This window comes from Neofelis nebulosa, chromosome 4, assembly GCF_028018385.1.
Source record: "Neofelis nebulosa isolate mNeoNeb1 chromosome 4, mNeoNeb1.pri, whole genome shotgun sequence".
In the NCBI taxonomy this organism is placed as follows: Eukaryota; Metazoa; Chordata; class Mammalia; order Carnivora; family Felidae; genus Neofelis; species Neofelis nebulosa.
In genome coordinates, this window is record NC_080785.1 from 134161000 (window position 1) to 134184771 (window position 23772).

Sequence of the window (23772 nt, forward strand, 5' to 3'; positions counted from 1 at the left end):
TGGGCGGGCAGAGAGAGGGAGACACAATCCGAAGCAGGCTCCAGACTCCAAGCTGTCTGCACAGAACTGGACTGGGGCTCAAACCCGTGGACGGTGGACCGCAGCATGATGACCTGAGCTGAAATTGGATGCTTAGCTGACTGAACCACCCAGGCGCCCCTTTATTTTTGAGAGAGAGTGTGTGCAAGTGCGGGAGGGGCAGAGAAGGAGAGAGACAGAATCCCAAGCAGGCTCTGCACTGTCAGTGCAGAGACCCTTGCAGGGCTCACACTCAACCAATGGTGAGAAAGAGTCAGACCTTTAACTGACCGACCCACCCAGGCGCCCCCCCCTTGATCAATGTTTCTTAACCAGGGGTGATTTTGGCCATCCTAGGGATATTTGATGATGTCTGGAAATACTTTGGGTTGTATACTGGGGGAGAGGTTGCTACTGGCATCTCGTGGGTTGAAGTCAGGGATGCTGGTGACAGTGTTATCATTTGCATGTATACCCCATACAATCGAGAATTATGGGGCCTCTAAAGGGCTACGATCAAGTAACTGCCTTAGAGGCAGGTCCCTGCTGTACATGGTTGTACTGTGTGAGCTTGCACGTAGTTTAGAAGACAAACCTAGATCCCAAAAGATCGTTCTGTACATATTTATCCACAGCTTCAGTCAGTACTCTGTGTACTTTGCGGAAAAAACAGTACCTTGTTATGTGTGAAGTGTGTGAACAAGTGAAAGGTTCTTGAACAAAAAATAGTGTTCTTAGGACTGCCTTTTTGCATGTTACCTGGGTCAGGTTGGAATGGCTTCTTTTCTTGAAATAACAAATCTAAATTGGCAGGTCTTCCCACCTGCCTACGTTTAAAGTTAACCAACGGCTTAAAGTTAATAAACCTTTCTTTAAGGTTAATTCGCCAAGAGCATCTTGAAATGACAATGTTAAGAACAAAGTAGCTAAGTATATTAGACACTCAGAGCATATTTTTGTGCTCGTTTCTATTTTTAAGACATCCATATTCTAGGAAGATGTGTTCTTCACCTTTCTGTCTGTAGTTTCAGCGTCAAAGTGTCCTTTTCTTTAGAAAAGCTTAACTGGGCGTAAATACAACTGAACTAAGACAAAAAATGGAAGACCACCTCCTGAGAAGTGAGCCTGTTTGTTGGTAGTCTTATTCAAAGGTGGGTTTATGTAAATAGCTATATGAATACATATTGTGTTTTATGTCATGGAGTAATATTTAATTGGGACAAGGAATAGAAAAAAATCTCAATCTACTTTATGCAACAGAGAGGACGGAAAATGTACCAGGAACGAAATAGCTAATTGGTCCCATTATATTTTCACCTAGAAAACAGCATTACAGAAAACACTAGTCACTACCATAAAAGCAGAGCTTCAGGGTTTTTTGTTTTGTTTTGGTTTGGGTTTTTTTTTGTCTTCTTTCTGCATAAAACTAGAAATTCATTACAGGTTGGCAGCTTGAAGATAGGGATGTTTTGTATTTTCATAAGTCAGGAAGGCATGGGGCTTTCTAAAGAATTTTATTTTAAAAATAGAAGTGACAAGACACTTTCTCATTATGAAATTTTATAACAGGATAAAATAGAGACCTCCTACAAACTTATTTTCCTATGGAGACAAGGCTCAGTTAAGTGGGCAGATGTTCTCAAGAGTTATTTTAACAAAATCCTGCTCCTGGGTCCTTTGTTTCCACCCAAAGCTGAGCTCAGTACGCACTCAGAGCTTGACCTTCTGGGCTTTTTTCTAAAGATTTTTTTTAATGTTTGTTTATTTTTGAGAGAGAGAGAGACAGAGCACCAGCAGGGGGAGGGGCAGAGGGAGCCAGAGAATCCCAGGTAGGCTCCAGGCTCTGAGCTGTCAGCACATAGCCGGACAGGGGGCTTGAAGCCATGAGCTGTGAGATCATGACCTGAGCTGAAGTTGGATGCTCAACCCACTGAGACACCCAGATGCCCGGACTTCTGGACTTTTTAATCACCTTATTCACTGGTGGGTGAAACCCTTAAATGGTCCTCACTTTAGCTGTGAGTTCTTTAGTCAGTCTTTAACCCATAAAGGAACTGGAAACTTTTCTTGTGGCTACTGTGGTGCTTCTCGTGAAGGTTTCCTTTCTGAAAGAGCATTTGTTGTTAAATAAGTCTTTAACACACTTGTAGGGTCCCATGTATTCACTAAGATATGAAAATGATTTTTTTTAAAGCAAATAGCAACCTATCCTGAAATTTAAAGTCTATTTTAAGGAACCTACTGTGAATCTGTCTTCAGAAAAATCACATTTTCCAGTTAAATGAAAGAAAACTGGTAAATAATTTCACAAGAGCTCGATCTTCCATGCTTTGTTATTTTATTTAAATAAATTTACGTTTTTAAAGTATTCTGAAACTATTTTACTCTTTTCTATAGTTAAGAATTGGCATTTTTTTAAATCCCCTCAAGCTCCTTTTCTAGATTTGGCATCAGAATTATCTTGGGACCCCATGAGGCCAATAAGGGCTTGTATTTCTCTGCTGTGAAGTTGAGATAGAAAGAATCAAATTATTTCCTCTGTAGGGAATTTACGCCCAGATTTCTCAACTTATGCCTCACTTGGTCTCTTTCAGACTCCTTTTTGTCCCCAATGGTTTATCACCTGCCAGACCAGCTCTCCTGGGCACACAGTTTTCCCTTGGTTGTGGAACCACCTTACTAGAAACTTTCCATCACTCCCTTCTGCTTGAGAAATCAAGTCTAATCTGGAATTGACATTAAGAGCCCCTGAAGGTTGCTTCTCAGACCACCTTGCTCAGCTGACTGTCCTTTGCTTTTCTGCTGACCCCTCACTGCAGCCACATGGACCTCCTCCTGGCTTTCTGGTGGGCCACTCCTTGTCTCAAAGCACCAAGTGTCTTCACTTCCACAGATCACTTGTCATCTGTCTGGGCCTCTTTGGAATCCTCCATGAAGCCCTGACACCTGTCAGGTTGCCACTGCTGAGTGGCAGAGAATCTGCCTAAGAAAACTGTTTTAAAGATAAAAAAAAAGTATTTTAAATTCAGCTGTAACTCTGTGTAAATATAACTAAGCTCTGTCAACATTTATATAACTTTTGCAGTCCTGCAGATGGAATTTTCAAATTGAGGGTTGGGAACCATCTCTTATTTATCTTTATATCCACTTGGGACCAACCTGAGGTATTCAGAAAATAATGAAGAACTGGTCAGCACATTGAATCTGGTCAAACTCTGTGTAGCCTATGGTAACCTAAACTATTATTGTAAATTGTGGTACAGTCGAAAGACTTGCAGATCAAGACGAAGAAGCCTAGGTTCTCCTACCTCCTCCCTCATTTTACTCGCTTTGTGGAAGGCTCTTGTTTTTATTTCCGGAACCATCTGCCTCTTCTTCCTGCTGCTGAAGGTTGTTGGGACAATCAAAAGAGCAACGGTATAGAAAGGGGCTTTGAAAATAACAAAGCTCCACTCAGTTTTAAGGTGAGATTTCTATAGTATTTGTGACTGAAGAGCATACAGCTTTCTCCAACTTCACCCTACTATCTCTGTCTACTCAAGTTCATTGGCAATTTCTGCCAAAATAAGTAACCCATAGAGCTATATTCCTTTCTCAGTGTTGGCACCTTCTAACGTATGGTTTTTCTAGATCACAATTGTGCCTCATTTAGGGATTATTGGTTTTAATGGGACTCTAATCTGATTGTAGCACAGTATTGGGCCAGAATAAGGAATGGTGGTTTCGTGTAGAGTAAGCACAATGTCTGGCCATTTCAGCTGATAATGAAATGGTCCTGTGCCCTAATCCTGCCATAGTGCTGTTGCCTGACAGGAGAAGAGTTTTTAATGCATGAGCTTGCTGTATTATCTACTTTTGTTACTGCCTCTATACCTCTAGTTGTTTCTACTACAGCTCGCTGGTGTGAGGGAGGGGTATGAATACAACAAGGGTTGATGAGGGGGCTCCAGTGGTCGAATGCCTCTGTTCCAGTGCTGTTTGCCCAGTGTGACTTTGAGCCTCAGCCTTTTCTTCTCCATGAAATGAAGGAAATACATTTAGCAGGATGCCTAACCCTCAGTAAAAACTAGCTATTAGGAATTCTCAAGATTTGCTTGAAATTGAGTTCAGACTTCCCAAGACATGGTAGTTAAAGTCACATCCATTGAGGTATGTTTTTTTACCTAAGTGCTGCTATTTCAACAGAAAAACAGAGCTCTGCGTGCCTGGGTGGCTCTGTCAGTTAAGCATCTGACTCTTGGTTTCAGCTCAGGTTACGATCTCACAGTTTCATGAGTTCCAGCCTTGCATCAGGCTCTGCGGTGGCAGCATGGAGTCTGCTTGGGATTCTCTCTCTCCACCCCTCCTCCACTCACACTGTCTCTCTCAAAAATAAACAAACTTAAAAAAAAAATTAAAAACAAGAGAGAAACAGGGCTCAGCCACCCCATCTCCCTTAATCCACACACTGTACCTGCAGCCCTAGATCTCTGATCCGTACCAGTCTTCTGGCTGGGCCCACCTTTAAATATGAATCACATTCCCTTTTGTCCTTTGACTCTGTGAGAATACCTGGCCAAGTTGATGGAGTTTCCTTAACTTCTCGTAGTCTGTGTCCACACCTGGAGAATTCTTACTGGTAGATGTCAGCAGGGATGATGGGGTAAGGAGGAAAGAGAATTCCCAGGTGAGAGAACAAGCCTAGAATGTGGGCATGTGAGGGAGTACCAGGCTCGCCAACTTTTACTTGGCTTCCAGCTGTTGAGTTTAAGGAGTTATTCTACCACTTGCTGGACTGGCATGGAGAGATGAACCCCTCTGTGATGGAAACATTTACTGTTCCTAATCTGTGCCACTGGCCACAAAGCCCATCAAATGTACTGACTTTGCCAGCTCAATATACACTGTTGTAACCTACAAAATGATGACCACACCAGTAGCTAACATTTTCTGACAACCCAGTGACTGGTCCATGGTTAGCCAAGACTTTGCTGTGGATTACCTTTATCTTCTTGACATCTGTGGTGAGGTTCTATTTTTAATCCCCATGTTACAGATGAAGAAACTGAGTCCAAGAGGAGTTAAATAGCCTAAGGTCATGGGCGGGAAAAAAAAAAGCACAGCCAAATTCATACCCAGGCATGTTGTAAAGCTTGGGATCTCACTGTTTTCTAGAGCATGTGGCTGAACGCAGTCTTTAAATTGACTTACGTTGAAATAGTTCTTATTTACAGTCTGAAATCCGTATACTGATCCATCTGAGCTTTATGTTGTCCCTATTTGGAGGAAGAAACACCTTCACAAACACTGGCCTTTGTTTTCCAGCTTCCATCGTGATTCAGAAATGGTGGTGCCACATGAATCCTTGCTTGGAAGGAGAGGATTGTAAAGTGCTTCCAGATTACTCAGGTTGGTCCTGTAGCAGTGGCAATAAAGTCAAAACTACAAAGGCAAGTATAGACAAACACAACTCTCATTTACAACTTCCCCAGGTTATTAACTATGTGGTGTCCCCCTTCAGTTTATCCTGGCACCACCAGCGACGCTATTTTATGTTGATAAACCTCCTTGGCTGGTACCATCCCATTACTTTGGCCTTTTGAAAAGCCCATTGCCTAATATCACCCTTTATGTCAGATCGTATGGAGCAGGGACTTGCTGGATGAGTCACTCAATTCATTGCAGCTCCTTCGGGAGCCCACTTTAAAATAAAGGAATCAGAGTCGACAGCCAGCAATATCCAAACAGCATGGTGAGATTCCACATCCAGATGATTTGCTCAAGGAGGGATACTTCCTGTGAGGAGTAAGACTTATGTAACACTTGGATTTAAGTCAAGAGTTGTCTCTTCCAAGGATGTGTTTTCTAGTCCCCACACTTTCAGAAGTCTACCAGTGTCTACCCAGTTCTTGAGCCCAAAATCTTACTTCTTCCTTACCTCTCTATGTCCAGTCTGTTACTGGTCCCTGGGCTTGTTATTTCCATCTCCCTCCTTGAGCATTGGTCACCATCCTTACAATAGTGGTCCTGTCCCCACTGTGTCTCATGTTGATGCCTCACATCCACTCATGCTCCCTTTTTAGGTCATTCTCCATATGAGGACCACAATCACATTTGTGAAATGCAGATATTCCTAGCTAGTCTGCCTGCCTATCTGGGTCTTAATAAATAACCTGGGAAGCCACATCCCATCATTCTTTTGTTTGTTTGTTGGTTTCAGTCTTGTTAGTACCTCTTACCATGGTGCCTTTGCAATTGCAGAGAAAGGTGTTCTTCATGGAATGTGCTTCCCTCCCTTCTTTACTCCTTAACCATTATTTCTTTAGAATCCTTCACTGACGGGATCCATGTCTCCTCTATCTTTCAACATTTACTATGGTTATACTTTCCATGGAAAGGTATAGTTAGGTTTTTAGTACCTAGAGTGTTCTAAGAACAGACATGTGAAGTCAGGGCTCATGTCGGTTTTCAGTTACCTTCATAGTCCCAATAAGTTTTTTTTTTTTTTTAATTTTTTTTTTTAATGTTTTTTATTTATTTTTGGGACAGAGAGAGACAGAGCATGAACGGGGGAGGGGCAGAGAGAGAGGGACACACAGAATCGGAAACAGGCTCCAGGCTCCGAGCCATCAGCCCAGAGCCTGACGCGGGGCTCGAACTCACGGACCGCGAGATCGTGACCTGGCTGAAGTCGGACGCTTAACCGACTGCGCCACCCAGGCGCCCCCCAATAAGTTTTTTGAAGAGAAAGTAATAAAATTGAAAAGAAAGTAATAACATTGGTCATTCTAATGAAAGAATAAATTTAGAACAATGATAACATTTATAAACAACTATAAAGATAAATTTTAGCTGGCATCAAATACAAGATCAGCAGTAGTATAATTGTCAACTTTTGTTAGTAATATAAAGGTGACTGAATGACCTGATAAAGGCATATCTCATTTTATTGTGCTTTGCACATACTGTTTTTATGGTTTGATGTTGTTTGTACAAATTGAAGATTTGTGACAACCTCGTGTCAAGTAAGTCTGTTGGCATCATTTTTTCTAGTAGCACTGGCTCACTTGGTGTCTCTGTGTCACATTTTGGTAATTCTCACAGTATTTCAAATCCTTTCATTATTTGCTATGGTTATCAGTGATCACTGATGGTACTATTGCAAGTTTAGGGTGGCACCCCTTTGTGCGTTCAGTTCCCCTCTCTTCCTCTCCTTGGGCCTCCTTATTTCCCAGCACACAACAATATTGAAAGTGGGCCAGTTAATAACCCTACATGGGCCTCTAAGTGTTCCAGTGAGGGGAAGAATCACATGTTTCTGACTGTAAGTCAGAAGCTAGAAGTGATTAAGCTTAGTCGGGAGGCCTGACACAGGTAGCCAAACTGTGAATACAAAGGCAAAACTCATGAAGGACATTTAAAAAAACTACTCCAGTGAACCCCTTCCATGGAGAAAGTTTTAGTGGTCTGAATAAAACCTCCATCTAGCCACAATATTCCCTTAAACCAAAGTCTGATCCTGACCAAGGTCCTAACTCTTTAATTCTATGAAGGTACAGAAGAAAAGTCTGCAGCTAGCAGATATTGGTCAATGAGGTTTAGCAAAGAAGCCATCTCCATAACATACAAGTGCAAGGTGAAGCAGCAAGTTATCTAGAAGTTCTGGCTAAGACAATGAAGGTGGCTACTCAAAACAACCGATTTTCATTGTAGACCAAACAGCCTTCTGTTGAAAGAAGATGCCATCTAGAACTTTCATAGCTAGAGAGGAGAAGTCAGTGCCTAGACAGGCTGACTCTCTTGTTAGGGGGCTAATGCAGCTGGTAACTTTAGGCTACAGACAGGGCTCATTTACCATTCCAAAAACTCCTAGGATCCTTAAGAATTAGGCTCAATCTACTCTGTCTGCTCTACAAGTGGAACAAAGCCTAGATGACAGTCCGTCAGTTTACAACTTGGTTTACTGAATATTTAAAACCCACTATTGAGACCTCTTGCTTATAAAAAAGATTCCTTTCAGAACAATCTACCTCGTCACCCAAGAGCTCTGATGGAGATAGACAATGAGATTAATGTTGTTTTCATGCCTGCTAAAATGACTTCTTGACCCATGGGCTACAGAATGGATGTTATTTTGACTTTCATCAGGCTATAGCTGCCACAGGTAGTGATTCCTGTGATTGATCTGGGCATTCTATTTTTTTTTTTTTTTTATTTTTTAATATATGAAATTTACTGTCAAATTGGTGATCTGGGCATTCTAGATGCCATGAAGAACATTTCTCATTCCTGGAAAGAGGTCAGAATTAACAGGAATTTGGAAGAAGTTGCTTTTAACACACATGGACAGCTTTGGGGTATTCAAGTCTTCATTGGAGGAAGTAACTGTGGATGTGGCAGAAACAGCAAAAGAATTAGAAATGGAGCCTGAAGATGGGACTGAATTGCTGCCATGTCATGAGAAATCTTAAGAGATGAAGACGTGCTTCTTATGGTGTAACAAAGAAGGTAGTTTCTTGAGATGGAACCTACTCCTAACGAAGATGCTCTGAAGATTGTTGACCTAACAACAAAAGACTTAGAATATGACATCAACTTAGTTGAGAAAGGCAATGGCAGGGTTTTAGAGGATTGACTCCCATGTTATAAGAAGTTTTGTGGGTAAAATGCTATCAAACAGCATGGCGTGCTCTAGAGAAAGCCTTCATGAAAGGAAGAGTCAGTCATTGTCACCCCAACCCTTAGCAACCGCCACCCTGATTAGTCAGTGCCATCAACACAGAGGCAAGGCCCTCCACGGTTAAAAAGATTATGACTGGCTGAAAGCTCAGATGATAGCATTTTTTAGCAATGAAGTATTTTTAAACTAAGGCTGGTACATTGCTTTTTTTAGACCAAATGTTGCACACTTAACAGACTACACTGTAGTGTAAACATAACTCTTACATGCACTGGGAAACCAAAAAATTAATTTGGCATGCTTTCTTGTGATACTCATTTTGTTGTGCTATTTGCTTTATGGCAATACTTGCTTTACTGGGGTGGTCTGGAGCCAAAGCTGCTGTATCTCTGAGGTATGCCTGTGTATGCTTTTATATCCACAGCAGTGGACGTTCATGGAGTCCCTTGTTGGTGGACGAAAGAGGTTAGCATTCCCCATCATTTCTAATTAACTTCCAATCTATATAAACCCAAGTGTGCTTGCTAAGCAAACCCTGCCTTAAAATAATTCTACTATCCTTCCCCCCACCCTGGCCCTTTTCAGCCCCTTTTCCCCCTTCCCTTCCCGAATAAAAATGTTGGAGCTTCCAAGGAGCTAGCATATTAGATCCATCAATGATAAAAATGTCTTCTTATCCTATTTCTTGTGGACAAAGAAATAACATTTAGAAGATTATTCTTGTATTGATTCTTATATGTGAATATAAAACAAGACCATGAACACAAGCCAACTATGTTCCGGAAAAGAATGTGTCTAAGTAGTCTCTTGCTGGGGAGGCTCCCTCTCTATTTGTATGCAGTTAGAGCATTTGCAGGAAGCAGACCTTTAGGGGCATTTTGGCTCTGTCTGCTGGGAATATAAGTTTGCTCTAGCTAAAACCTCAACGGTAGTGACATTTCATTTGGAACTTCTAAAAGTTGTAGAAACACAATACAGTTCCCTAAGCCATAATGATACTTAGCTGCTTTTTTTTTTTTTTTTTTTTAGTGATATGCCACTTGAGAATAATCTCAAAGTAGTAAAACTTTGTTTCCTTTATTAATCCAACTCATTGTGGCTTGAACTGCATAAAACATTTTATGTCTTTTATGGTTCTTATGAACACAGAGCAAATTCATTTGTGGAGGTGTGACTGGCTTCTGGGAAGAACTTGGTGCCCCGAGATTCTCTTTTTCATAAAATAGATACTAACCTTACCCATAAGTGAGACAGGGGTCCTACAACGGTTGAGGGATTACAGTTCTAGGGGGGATATTAACTGTGTGACAAAATAGTTTTCATTTTCCTTAAACAGTTCCTGCACACCAACATCAACACGTGGAAAGGCTAAAAAGTAAGATGATCTGCAGTAAGAGACCTATGTCAGAGTTTTATTTTTCATTTAAATGCAAATATGAAGAGAGCAGTGAAGTTGAGAGATTAACAGATTTAGATGAAGATCCGAAAACGAGGGGGACAGTTTTCTAGGAAGCCATGCTGTCTGCTCCAGGTGTAAAAGGTTGGCAGTGAGTTTATTGTGCCTGGATAGCTCTTGGTGTTCGCAGAGAGCATTCACCTACTAGTTCTTGTGGAAAAATACAACTTTCACTGTCATTCTGCCTCAGTTTTCCTCGTCTTCATTTGGAGTCGTTCGTGTTAAAGCTCCGAACAATTGCACACAATGTTGTTTCAGCACGAAAGCCAGCCACTGTCCAGGGCTATTTGATGTTTGAAAATGGAAACAAATCGTACTGAATTTCAAGAAATTTTAGATGTTTAAGGTTTTATTTTTCCAACATCTAAGGGTAAAGAGCTATGCCTTTGGAGCAGTTCTCAACCGGGGGCAGTTTTTCCATCAAGGGTCATTTTTAGTTGCCACACGTTGTGGGAATGGGGGTTGTTCAGACATCTTGTGGGTAGAGGCCAGACAGGTTGTAAAAATCTTAAAATGCATAGGAGGGGTCCCCCATAGCAAAGAATTAACTGGATCCAAATGTATTTTTTTCCGGTAGCTCTTGGTAAGCATCCTACCTGATTCTCTTACTGCATTTACTTCTAAGTTTGCATTCTCTGCATGCTTCTAGTATTTCATATTAGAAAAGGAGAGAGAAGAGTTAAATGAGGCCTTCTCGGCTATACCATCTCTTACCCTTAAGATCTAAGATGACCCGTTCTTATGGTATCTGCCTGAAAACACCCTGTGAATGGTACCTTTCTCTGTTTCTTAGGCTACCGCTATGAATCATCTTCATTCTCTTTTGCTGCATTATTATAATAATTATTTAATGGTAACAGTAGCTTCAGAAAACTCATCCTAGGGGGTCCTTGTACCCACTGTTTTGAGCCACACTCCTTGGATAGTCTGGTATAGTAAGTCTGGGATGGGGCAAACCATTCTTAAAAAGTGCTTCATCCGTTGATTGTCATTTAGTGCTGTTTTCTGTGTTTCCAGGGTAAATTCCTTGCCCAGGTTTCTCCTTGGTGAGAGACCATCAATGGATCCCCATGGGTAACAGAAAATAGAGTGTAAGCATCTTGAGGTCAACCCCTAAATGTGACTCCCCCAATAGACCATGTATTTCCATACCCCCACTGCTACCTCATTCATCACTTCTCTTTTCTAAAATTCTAGTTGTCTTTTAAGTTCCAGCTGAGATGGTTCCTTTCCCCTGAGGTCTTGTCTTTCCTGATCCCTGTGGAGTAGAGCTAGTATTGGCATGTTAGCAGCGTGGTATCCACTGAATTTCAAAGTGACAATGAACCTTACATATACAATTAGCAAAATGAAAACTTTACAGGAAAATAAATGCTAAAGAATCCTGTCATTCAACTTGAGATTGGCTCCAAAATGAGCTGGGCATGGAAAGGAAGCTTCCTTAAATAAGATGCATTGAGAATTACATCCTCCATCTGTACTTAGATCCAGAAAGAGCTAATGTGGCAGTAGCCACCATTTCATGAGGTTAATCACAGGACAAGCATCGGGTCATGGCATTCACGGTTCACTCACTCTTCACTATAAATGAAGGGAGAAGATGCTACTTAAACATTTACCAGCCGAAGAAGCTCAGGCAGTGATACTCCTCCCCATCAGAAAAAGACCGGTGTTCAAGATTAAGACTCTGGAGTTCCTGAATCCTCATTCTCTCCCTCCTTTGTCCTGTTGGCTTTGCCTTTCAGCACTTCTACCAAACTGATCCTCTTAAGTTGACAGTCCAGCTATGCACCCCTTGTCTCACTTTTGTACCTGAGGTGGAGAAAGGCCTTAGTTTTTCCCCCTAGGTAGTCAGGACTCCCTCTCATCACTCCAGATTCTCCTCATCTGACAATCCTCTAGAAATCTCAAGACTTCTACCCACCTGGCCTTAGTATCTTTTTTTTCCTCCCTAGCGTATATCACGTTCTGACATATCCTTTCTTTGTCTCTTCATCCATCCCTTTCTTCAAGAATAAGAATCACTAAGCTGTGGCTTGCAAGCCACATCCAGCCCTTGGCCTGTTTTCCTAAGGTCTGTGAGCTAAGAATGCTCTGTACACTTTTAAATGGTTGGAAACAAAAGGAAAAAAAAATTCATAACATGAAAATTACATGAAATCCTAACTTCAGTGTCTACAGCTCAAATTTTATTGGGATAAAACAGTGCCCATTAGTTTACAATGCTGTCTTGTCTATGCTCCTTTTGTGCTATAAAGGCTGAGTTAAGTAGTTGTGACAATGACTATATGGCCTACCAAGGTGAATGTATTTACTATCTGGTCCTTTATAGAAAAAGTATGCTAGCCCTATTGTAGATAAACTCCATGAGGACAGGTTTTTGTTGTGTTTGCTCTAGTATTCCCAGCACAAACAAAAGAGCAACTCTTTTGTAAAATGTATAAAATAAAGGCTTTATGTCAATTGACAGCAAATCTGAGGTTTGAATAAATAATTGATTGGGTCTAAAGACCAGGCAGGATGACTCTGTCATCACGTAATATCTTTTTATGTTATAGGCAGGTTCACATCTTAAGCTTTTGGGTTTTTTTTCCCTCTAGCTTGTGTATGGATTATCTAACCTGTAAAATACATTACCCCAAATAAAACTATAGAAACTGCTGATTTATTCTAAGTATTTAAAAGTAGAGAAAATAGTAAACTTCTTAATGAAGATCTGTTTGCAGTCATTATGGCAGTATTCTAAAATAACCTATTTTTTAAAATAAAAGTTAACTACATTAAAAAGTAACAAAGGTAGCATTTTGATCTTGACATACACGGATCTTAAATGGCATTCATTTGAAAAAATTTAGTGCCTTCAAGAAAGCATGCTCAACATGCATGAGTTAACTTGATGGGCAATGAATGTACCTAATCTGATGGGGTTTTGATAACTCTAAAAAATACCAAGCTAAGGTACATAATATCGTGTTGTGCAAGTCTTTGTGCATGTTTTCTTTGCAACCTGAAAGTAAGAAATGTAAAGGATTTGAACAGGTGATTTGGTGAGGTGGGTTACAAATAAAGGAACAATGTGCCCAACGGTGCACAAATGACATAGACAGGGACTTACGGGTCTGGTAGTAGAAGGGACCTTTTTTGGTGGGGCTGAGATACTGAATGCTCACTTACTTGTTTTAGGTAACACGGTAGCAAAGACAGATGTGCTTAACGTGGGAGGAGCAACAGGATGCAGAAGTCTCCTATTTGGATTACCATCCTGGCTGGTTTGTGGAAAATCGTCTTGGATTTCAGCAACATCACATTTGTATAAGTATGCTGTATGGAGTGTCATTCACTTAACTGTCTCAGCCCTCTCGGCTTCATGATTTTATTACATTGAATTATAGCCACGGGCTGCCGCACAATTCACATCCTATCTGGATCCCAAGGACCAAACCTCCAAGAAACCCTGGAGGAACAAAGCAGAGACTTCAAAGTGGATCTTCACTGGGTCTTCTGTTTCTTTCTGCCTTCACAAAGGAGCGTGGACGGGTTCACAGGGTTCTTATTCCGGTCTTCTTTTGAACTTTTCCTTTAGTCCTTGCATTAAAGTGGTTTCAAAGGGGTCTAAGTATCAAAATGCTTTGGCAAAACATATTTGCAGGTGTAGATCAATGAAAACTCTGATTAGGGAAGAAAATTTATTTTCTAAATCTTAATGAATAGACTTGGTGGGGTTCTTGTGTGTGCATTTGTATTTTTGCTTTAGAGCGTTTAAATGTTTGCACTTTAAGTTCTGTTGTCAGGTTAGCAGAAATAAAATAACATTTTAACATCAGTACACCATTTTACTGAGTGCTAAGGAAGTGTATCAGCTCCAATATTTTATAACCAAAGCTTGATCATGACATATTCACAAAAGAAATAACACCTGTGGGGATTTTTATGGCTTAAGGTATAGTCATAGAAGTAAATTATTTAAAATCTGAAACAGTCTCTGTTTAGATCAAGGGTGATTTCTGAGATCCAGTTTATGTCACTTAAAATATTTTGTTAACCCTTAGAAGTCTTGAAATGTTTGATTTTTAGACTGTAAATGATTTATTCACTTAGCACTTTTCTCATTTGTTATTTTTTTTAATGTAAGTAAAATCTGAGTCATTTTCTCTTGGTTTAATGATTTTGCAGCAGACGTGTGTCTGCATAGTCTCAGATGCTGTCATGGAGAAATATATTACAGATGAAAAGTGACCCAGATTTTAAATGCATAATGTCATTGAAACACCTACTACTGTAATAACTGATAGATTTTATAAAGAAATGCCAAAAACATCCTTTCTGCACTATTAATTATCCTTGTCCTTTCACAGTCATTGGGGAAAACAGTACTATAACATTTATAGGGGCAACAAGTAGGTCTATTTTAGTCTTGCAAAAAGAATGGAAATGGCTGACATGCACTTGTTGGCTAACTTTGAATTTGGACGCTTACCAGAATTATTACCTTCCTAGGAGTAAGTAAAAAAGTCACTCTGCTGTTGGCACATAAATTTTTGTGATTTTATTGCCTTAAATGCAAATGTGAAAGATCACTTAAAATTACATTTAATTGTGGGCGTGTCAACTGTATGGCAAACTTGAGACCTATACATGTAGCATTCAAGATCATTTAAAACCTAGGGAAATTTGATTAAGTGTAGGGCCCCACATGATGTTTTAGGCATTCTCTGCTGCCTTTAGTATAGGACCCTCCATGGTAAGAACAGAGAGTTTAAAAAGTCAATTTTATGGCACATGAAAGAATGTGTCTTTTGCACACACATCTGATCTTGTCCACCAAATAAGATCAAGTACAAATGACACTGCTTCACCTTGAGATACATTTCTACTACTTTGGGGGGGAATAAATGGTCCATTAGGGAAAATGGTGGGTATTAGAGCTGCCATTCTCATCCATTATTGCTTCAAAGTGTACTTTTTATTGAGTTCAAAAGTTAGTCCTGAAATGAAGCCTGCTTGGAGAAGCATTTTAATGTTATCAGCCCTATACCATTCCTTTAAGGAGGTGCATAAGATAGGTTTGCTTTGAATCCTAGAATACATAGAAAACTATTGATGGAGTTGTGAGAACATGATTAATGGCAGCATTAAGCCCTCTGATTGTGGCACTTGTGATCTCAACACCTGCAGACTTTCAATTCTTAGATCTAAAAACGTGAAGCTGCCCCGCAAGGTTGTAGACTTAGCCTTTGACTCTGCAAAGGCAGCAGCAACCTCCTAGATTTTATAGCTCTTCTTCAGATCCAGATGTGTGGCTCTGAAGTGTATGGACCTCAACTCTATACAGGTAGAACTCCATTCATAAGCTAAATTCAACAAACAGTTAAAGAACCTTCCCAAGACCCCCAAATCATCTACCCTTATACACACAAATCCATTTTTTCTTTTCAACTTGGCAGGTCTTTATGAATATTCCCATTGTATAGAATTCAAGACCCAATAAAATTAAACTTACCCACACTCACATAGTTACTACTAGAAATTTTATGAGAGCTTTTCAGATAACATACTAACCCTGTGTCCTAGGGTGTCAGGGACATGGGTGAGTCTTAGAATCTGGCTAGTAGCTGACCTAGTTTATCAGGGTCCAGCACCACACTGTTTGCCACAGTGTTATAATGTGCCAGTACACTGATGAAAAATCGTACTGCTGGCATTTTTGAATTGGGTGCAAGGAGATGGTCCTTTAAGCCTAAGATGTCTCAGAACTCACTTCCTCCTATGGACACACCACATCTACAACTAAATATAGAGCAATTTCTACTGAAGAAGAACCAAAGGCTCATTGAACAGCTTTGGCATAAGCAATGACAGGGGGACCACATAAAGTAGGCTAGGAGAGATGGATACATGGTAATGATGGGAACACCAGCCCTGATGTGATGATCTGCACTAGGGAGGGCTATCACTGAGAGACCTGTACACACACTCACCTGCCCCAGGCACTGCCATTTAAAATGCAACTACACTGGAAGTGAAGGAAAGCCATTTACAACCCTACAGCATAAACCAGAGTGTGGGAACTCTGAGGTTTTAGGTGCCACCAGGCACTACTGTTTATGTAACCCCCTACCTTCATAGTACCCTGAGCCTTCACCACCCATTCCACCAAGGTGGCCTCAGTGTATGCTCTGGGCCTCCCCTGGCCTGTGCTCAAACCAGCCATCCTGCCAGGGCAGCCCTAGCACAGAACACCCAAGAACCCCCTCAGGCCTGCACCACTTGAGCCATCCTTCAAGGGTGGCCCCATCAAAGAGCCACCAGGCAGAGTGCCCACTTCTGCTTCAGTTCCAGCTATCCCTCCAGGGACATGCCCTGAGAAGCCCAGCCCATGGTTATAGTTCCAGCTGTCCTGCCAAGGTTGATCCAGTTTACAGCACCCTGGGACCTTGTGGTCCATGTCCACTCCAGCTGCAGTTATCCTGCCAGGGTGGCCCCGGTGCAGCACCACCTGGAGCCCTCCAGCCTGCACCTGATTCAGCTTAGACTGCTCAGTCAAAGCCACCAGGCACAGACAGCATCTACACTGGGGATGCTCCAATGCAAGGTGACTCTTTCAAGATTGGGAGAGATAGGTGTTCTCCATAATAAGTGTTCACAGATACAAACACAGAAAGTTAAAAAAAAAAATGAGACTGAGGAATACATTATAAGCCAAAGAACAATATAACCCCTGCCCCCCAAAACTCTAATGAAACAGAGGTAAGTAATTTACCTGATAAAGAATTCAAAGTAATGGTCATAAAGATGCCCATTCAACACAGAACTCCAGAGAAGAATGGAAGAACATAGTGAAAGACTGTTAGTATAAGAATGTAACAAGTCACAAAGTTGAAGAACATAATAACTTGATACGAAAAATATACTAGAGGGAATCAACTACAGATTAGATGATAAAGGTCAGTAATCTGGAAGAGAGAACATTGGAAATTACCCAGTCAGAAGACCTAAAAGAATTAAAAAATGAGACTAGTTGGACCTCTGGGACAACATCCAGCATATTAACATTTACATTATATTGATCCCGGCAGAAGAATAGAGATAAAGGGACTAAAAACCTTTTTTTGAAGAAATAATGGGTGAAAAGTTCGCTAACCTGGGGAAGGAAACCAACATCTGGGTCCAGAAAGCAGTCTCAAAGAAGAACCCAAAGAGATCCGAACCGAAACATAATATAAAAGCAAAAGTTAAAGAGAAAACCTTAACACAGCAAGAGAAAAACAGTTGCCTATAAGGGAAACCTTGTCAGACTATCAGCTGATTTTTCAGTGGAAACTTTGAGGCCAGAAAGAAGTGGCATACTACATTCAAAGTGCTGAAAGGGAAAACTTAAAACCAAGAATACTCCACCTGGTAAAATTATTCAGAATTTAAGGTGAGGTAAAGAGTTTCCCAGAGAACCAAACCAGCTTTACGACAAATGTTAAAGGGTCTTCTTTAAGCAGGGAAAGACTTCACTAGAAATTAGAAAATACATAAAAGAAAAAAATCTCAATGGTAAAATGAAATATATAGTAAACAGTATATCAGCCCCTTGAAAAGTTAGTATAAAGGTTAAATGACAAAAAGTAAAACCAACTCTAACAATAAATAGTTAAGGGAGGTACAAAATAAAATGAAGTAAAATAAGACATCAAAGTATAGAGATTAAAAATGTGGAGTATTGGGACACCTAGGTACCTCAGTTGGTTAAGTGTCTGACTTTGGCTCAGGTCATGATCTTGCAGTTCATGAGTTCAAGCCTCACATCTGGCTCACCGCTGGCATTGCAGAGCCCACTTCAGATCCTCTGTCCCTCTCTGTCTCTGCCCCTCCCATGCTTGCACTCTCTCAAAAAAAATGTGGGGTATTAAAATGAATTTGAACTCAAGCAACTACCAGCTTAAAATAGACTGCTACGTATGTAAATCACTATGTTCATCATGATAGCCACAGGCCAAACACCTACAGTAGATATACAAAATATAAAGAGAAAGGAACCCAAACATAACACTAAAAAATACCATCAGGGGCGCCTGGGTGGCCCAGTTGGTTGAGCGTCTGACTTCTGCTCAGGTCATGATCTCACAGTTTGTGGGTTCAAGCCCCACATTGGGCTCTGTGCTGACAGCTCAGAGCCTGGAGCCTGCTTCGGATTCTCTGTCCCTCTTTCTCTCTGCTCCTCCCGTGCTGATGCTCTGTCTCTCTCTCTCTCTCTCTCTCTCTCACACACACACACACACACACACAAGAATAAATAAAACATTAAAATTTTCTTTAAATACCATCAAATCCCAAGGGAAGAGATTGAAAGAAGAAAGGAAGAACTGCAAAACAACCAGAAAACAACTAACAAAATATCGGTAAGTATATACCTTTTAATAATTACTTTAAAATAAATGGACTAAATGCTCCAATCAAAAGGCATGAAGTGGCAAAATGGATAAAATCAAAACAAAACCTATCAATATGCTGCCTACAAGAGACTCACTTCAGATTTACAGACATACACAGACTCAAAAAGACGGATAAGGGATTCCAAGGAAAGGGAAATAGAAAGAAAGCTAGAGTAGCAATACCTCTATCAGACAAAGCAGAGTTTAAAACAAAAACCGTAACAAAAGACAAAGAAGGGCAATACATAATGATAAAGGAGTCAATCCAAGAAAAGGATATAACATTTATATATTTATGTACCCAACATAATACATATTTTAAATATAAAAAGCAAATGTTAACAGACATAAAGGGAGAAATTGAGAGTAATAAAGGAATAGTAAGGGACTTTAACACTCCACTTACTTCGATGTAGAGATCATCTAGACAGAATCAGTAAGGAAACATTGGCCTTCAATGATACTTTAGATCAGATGGACTTAATATATATAGAACATTCCATCCCCAAACGGCAGAAGACACATTCTATTCGAGTGCATATGGACATTCTCCAGGACAGAGTGCATATTACACCACAAAACAACTCTCAATGAATTTAAGATTTAAAAAAAGGTCACTTATTCTAATCACTTTTTTAGTTTCTATGAAACTAGAAATCAATTACAACAAGAAAAAGTGGGGGAAACGCACAAACACAGAAAAGATCAACAGACCAAATAGGTTCTTTGAAAAGATATACAAAATGAATAAACCTCTAGCCAGACTAATCAAGAGGAAAAAAAAAAGGTTGAGGGCCAAGATATTTCAGAAATGAAAGAGAAGTTGCAACTACCACCACAGATAAAAAGAGTGAAAGAGATTACTACAATTTTTTTGCCATAAACTGAAAAACCTAGAAGAAATAGACAAATTCCTTGAAACGTACAACTTTCCAAGACTGAATCATGAATACTCTCTGAACAGATTGATTACAAGTAATGAAATTGAATTAGTAATTTAAGAACTCCTCAAAACCAAATGTCCACTACCAGTTGAGTTCTACCAAATATTTAAAGCCATTCAATTAGTAATTTAAGAACTTGCTAAAACCCAAAGTCTAGTACAGTTGAGTTCTACCAAATATTTAAAGAAGACTTAATATCTATCGTCATTTTTTTCAAAAATTTGAGAGAAAAGAATGTTTCCAAATTCATTTAATGAGGCCAGCATTACCTGATACCAAATCCAGACAATGACACTCCAAGAAAAGAAAATCACAGACCAATATCCCTGATGAACAAAGATGGAAAAATCCTCAACATAATATTAAACAAACTGAATTCAAAATACACTGACAGGATAATACACCATAATCAAGTGGGATTTATTCCAGTGATGCAAGAATGATTCAATGTGTGAAAATCAATTAGCATGATACACCACATTAATGAAGCAAAGGATACAAATCAATTGATCATCTAAAAAGCATTTAACAGAATTCAACAAAGCAGGTAAGGAAGAAATTTGGCTCAATAATAAAGGTCATATGTGAAAACTGACAGCTAACATCATACTTAATGGTAAAAAGCTGAAGCTTTTCTCTAGGATTAGGAACAAGAAAAGCATATCCACTCTTGCCATTTTTATTCAATATATAATTAGAAGTTTTTGCCATGGAAATAAGAAAAAGGAAGCATCCAAATCAAAAAGAAAGTAGTAAAGGCGTCTGCAGATGCCATGATACTATTTATTAAAAAACCCAAAAGGCTTCACCAAAAAACAATCAGAATAAATGAATTGTGTGAAGTGATCAGATACAAAGTAACATACAGAAATAGGTTTTGTTTAAATACACTAATAATCAAACAGAAAGCTTAAAAAAAATACCACTTACAATTGGATCACAACAAACAAAATACCTAGGAATAAATTTAACCAAGGAGGTTCAGAAACTGTACTCTGAAAACTCTAAGACATTAATGAAAGAAATTGAAAATGACACAAATGGAACAATAATCTGTGCTCATGAATTGGAATAATTAATATTATTAAATGTCCATATGACCCAATACAATCCCTATCAAAGTCCCAATGATTTTTTTTTCACAAAACTGGAACAAAGAATGCTAAAATTTGTACAGAATCACTGAGGACCCTGATAGCAAAACAATTTTGAGAAAGAACTAAGCTTTAGGTACCATGCTCCCTGATTTCAAACTATATTACAAAGCTATAGCGATCAAAGCAGTGTGGTGTGGACATTAAAATAGACATGTAGGTCAATGGAATAGAATGGAGTCCCCCTCTCTCTACCAAAAGACCTCAATGTATGTATGATCAAGAATGACAAAGGAGGCAAGAATATACAATGGAGAAAAGACAGTCTCTTCAATAAGTGGTGCTGGGAAAATTGGACAGCTACATGCAAAAGAATAAAACTAGACTACTATTTTATACCATTATACAAAAATAAAATCAAAATGGATTAAAGACAAATATAAGAAACCAAGAATTTTATGAAACCATGAAAATTCTAGAAGAAAACACAAGCAGTAAGTTGTTTGACATTAGTCTTACTAATATGTTTTTGGACCAGTTGCTTCAAGCAAGGACAACAAAAGCTAAAATATATATAAAAATATATGAAGCTTTTGCACAGCAAAGGAAACCATCAAGAAAATGGAAGGACAACCTACAGAATAGGAGACAATATTTGCAAACCACAAGTCTGATAAAGGGTTACTATCCTTAAGAAATAAGGAACTCAGACAACTTAATAGCAGAAATACAAATAATCCAATTTAAAAAAGAGCAGACGACCTGAATAGATGACATACAGATGGCCAACAAGCACATGAACCTCAACATGAATCATTATCAGGGGTATGCAATGGAAGGCACAAGGAGATATCATCTCATACCTGTCAAATGGCTATTATCCAGAAGACAAGAGGGGCACCTGGGTGACTCAGTCGGTTAAGTGTCTGACTGTTGCTTTCAGCTCAGGTCATGATCTCATCGTTTGTGAGTTCCAGCCCCACATCGGGTTCTGCACTGACAGTACGGAGCCTGTTTAGGATTCTCTCTGCCCCTCCCAAGCTAGCGCTCTGTCTTTCTCAAAATAATGATAAAAAAAATAACAACTGTTGGTGAGGACGTGGAAAAAAGAGAACCCTTGTGCACTGTTGGTGGGAATGCGAATTGGTACACCCACTATGGAAAATAGTATGGTGGTTTACCAAAAAATTAAAAACAGAACTACCATATAATCCAGCAATCCACTTCTAAGTATTTTTTCAAAGAAAATGAAAACAGAAGAAGAGATATGTGCACCACTTTGTTCATTGCAGCATTACAATAGCCGAAATATGGAACCAACCGGACTGTCCATGGATACATGAGTGGATAAAGAAGATGTGGTATGCTTGTATACAATATTACTCAGCCATGAAAAAAAATGAAATCTTGCCATTTGTGACACCACGGATTAACCTAGAAGGTATTAGGCTAAGTGAAATAAGTCAGAAAAAAATAAGTATCATGATTTCACATCCATGTTCATTCTAAAAAAACAAATGAACAAATAAAACAAAACAGAAACAGACTCGTAGGAAATAAGCTGTTGGCTACCAGAGGGGTGGAGGGATTGAGAGGTTGGCAAAATAGGTGAAGGGGATTAAGGAGTAGAAGCTTCCACTTTTAATTTAAAGGAAGTCATGTATATAGTCAATAAGATCATACTCACTTTGTATGGTGACACGTGGTAACTAGAATTATCGTGGGGATCATTTTGCAACTTCTAACAATATTGAATTACAATGATACACACGTGAAACACAGGCTATTGTATGTCAACTGTACTTCGATTAAAATTATTGAAATAAAATAGGGTGAAATATTCATTAGCAAATGTCTACTTGAGTTTAAAAGAGTGACTGTGGTCTCTTTTACTTATTGAAGGGACACTATGGGACTTAGGTAATATAGAACAAAAACTGAAAACTTCCAACTACTATCCAGTAGTTGGACTTAGACTATAACCAGCTAGAATTTTATAGATACCACTGTGTAAACTGGCAGAAAACCACCCTTCTCCATGTAATCTTTAGTCAGAGGCTGCAGGCAGGCAGGTATCTGCAGCCCCAGCATGTTTCATGACTTCCCAAGGTTTTTTCTCAAGATGATGCAGTAACACTGAGTCCCTACTCCTCCACAGCTGTTGGATGGATGAAGACAGTGGCCCCTTTGACATGTGCTCCCTACTTAATCCAACCCCATGACTCGGTCTGCTTCCCTCAGCTGAAGTGTTGCCCATACTAAGGAATTTCTGGAAAAAAAAAATTGTTGATGCACAGACTGGGTATTGACTCCTGAAAGTGTCAATGGAAACAACCTTACCAAAATGACTAGTTCACAGACAAGTTTCCCAAGATTGGAAGAAATTTCTGCACAAAAATCTTTGCCATGCGCTATTAAGGACTCACTGACTGGTGATGAATCCAACGCTAACTAACTTTACCATTTAGGGTGTTCGTGAAATAGGCCAGGCATTATTAAGGGTTGTACCTAAAAGCATGTGGAGTCTTCTGTAGGGGTTGGGCAACTGCAGCCTGTAGGGTCAAAATCAGCATGGCTATTGTTGTAAATAAAGATTTATTGGAACACAGCCATGGCATTTGTTCATGTATCATCTCTGGCTGTTTTTGCACTAAAACAGCAGAGTCACATGGTTGTTACAGACAACCATGGTCCACAAAGCCTAAAATACTTGGTCTTTGGACCTTTACAGAAACATTTCTTAGTTCCTGTTCAATACAAAGGAAGAACATGATTTTTTTGGGGTTTTTGTTTGTTTTGTTTGTTTTTTAAGGAGTTCATTCCAACATGTTGTACAAGATAATGGCAAAGAGTTCAGATGCTGAAGGCAAACAAAACAAAGTTTGATTATCATACCTTTTTCAGCTATTTTAAGTTTCAATTTCTTTACCTATAAAACGGTTATAATAATAAACACACCTCACAGGAAATGTTAAAAAGCATTTCGTATCACAACATGCTTAGCATGTTGATTAACAAATAGTTCTTGATGAAGGTGTTTCTCTTTTATGAGTAATTTGTAGCCCACATAGTGGCCTCATACAAAAAAAGACTGAAACAGCCAGCCCTCACTTCAAGGTTCAAGGAACCTAAGGTTTAAGCAGACATAACCGACAGAAAATTAGGACCAAGTAAGAATAGA

The 23772-nt window shown here is 39.5% G+C and overlaps 1 protein-coding gene and 1 long non-coding RNA gene across 6 annotated transcripts in view; one reads left to right on the forward strand and one right to left on the reverse strand.

Moving 5' to 3' along the window:
- The window catches only part of TAFA4 (TAFA chemokine like family member 4), a 174539-nt gene extending 159871 nt beyond the window's left edge, over positions 1-14668 (forward strand). For 3 of the 4 annotated variants that reach the window (XM_058726228.1, XM_058726229.1, XM_058726230.1), the window contains 2 exons: positions 5323-5406; positions 13317-14668. In XM_058726228.1, the coding sequence (XP_058582211.1) occupies positions 5323-5406; positions 13317-13504 (272 nt within the window). In that variant the 3' untranslated portion in view covers positions 13505-14668. Of the gene's footprint in view, positions 1-5322; positions 5448-13316 lie in introns of all 4 variants that reach the window. The other variant, XM_058726231.1, reaches the window with a different exon arrangement.
- Positions 10114-23772, reverse strand: part of LOC131509921 (uncharacterized) — a 28196-nt gene continuing 14537 nt past the window's right edge. Inside the window, exons 2-4 of one of the 2 annotated variants that reach the window (XR_009260784.1) lie at positions 11741-11945; positions 10730-10775; positions 10114-10416 (exon numbers count right to left, since the gene is read on the reverse strand). This is a non-coding gene — a long non-coding RNA (uncharacterized LOC131509921). Of the gene's footprint in view, positions 10776-11740; positions 11946-23772 lie in introns of both variants that reach the window. The other variant, XR_009260783.1, reaches the window with a different exon arrangement.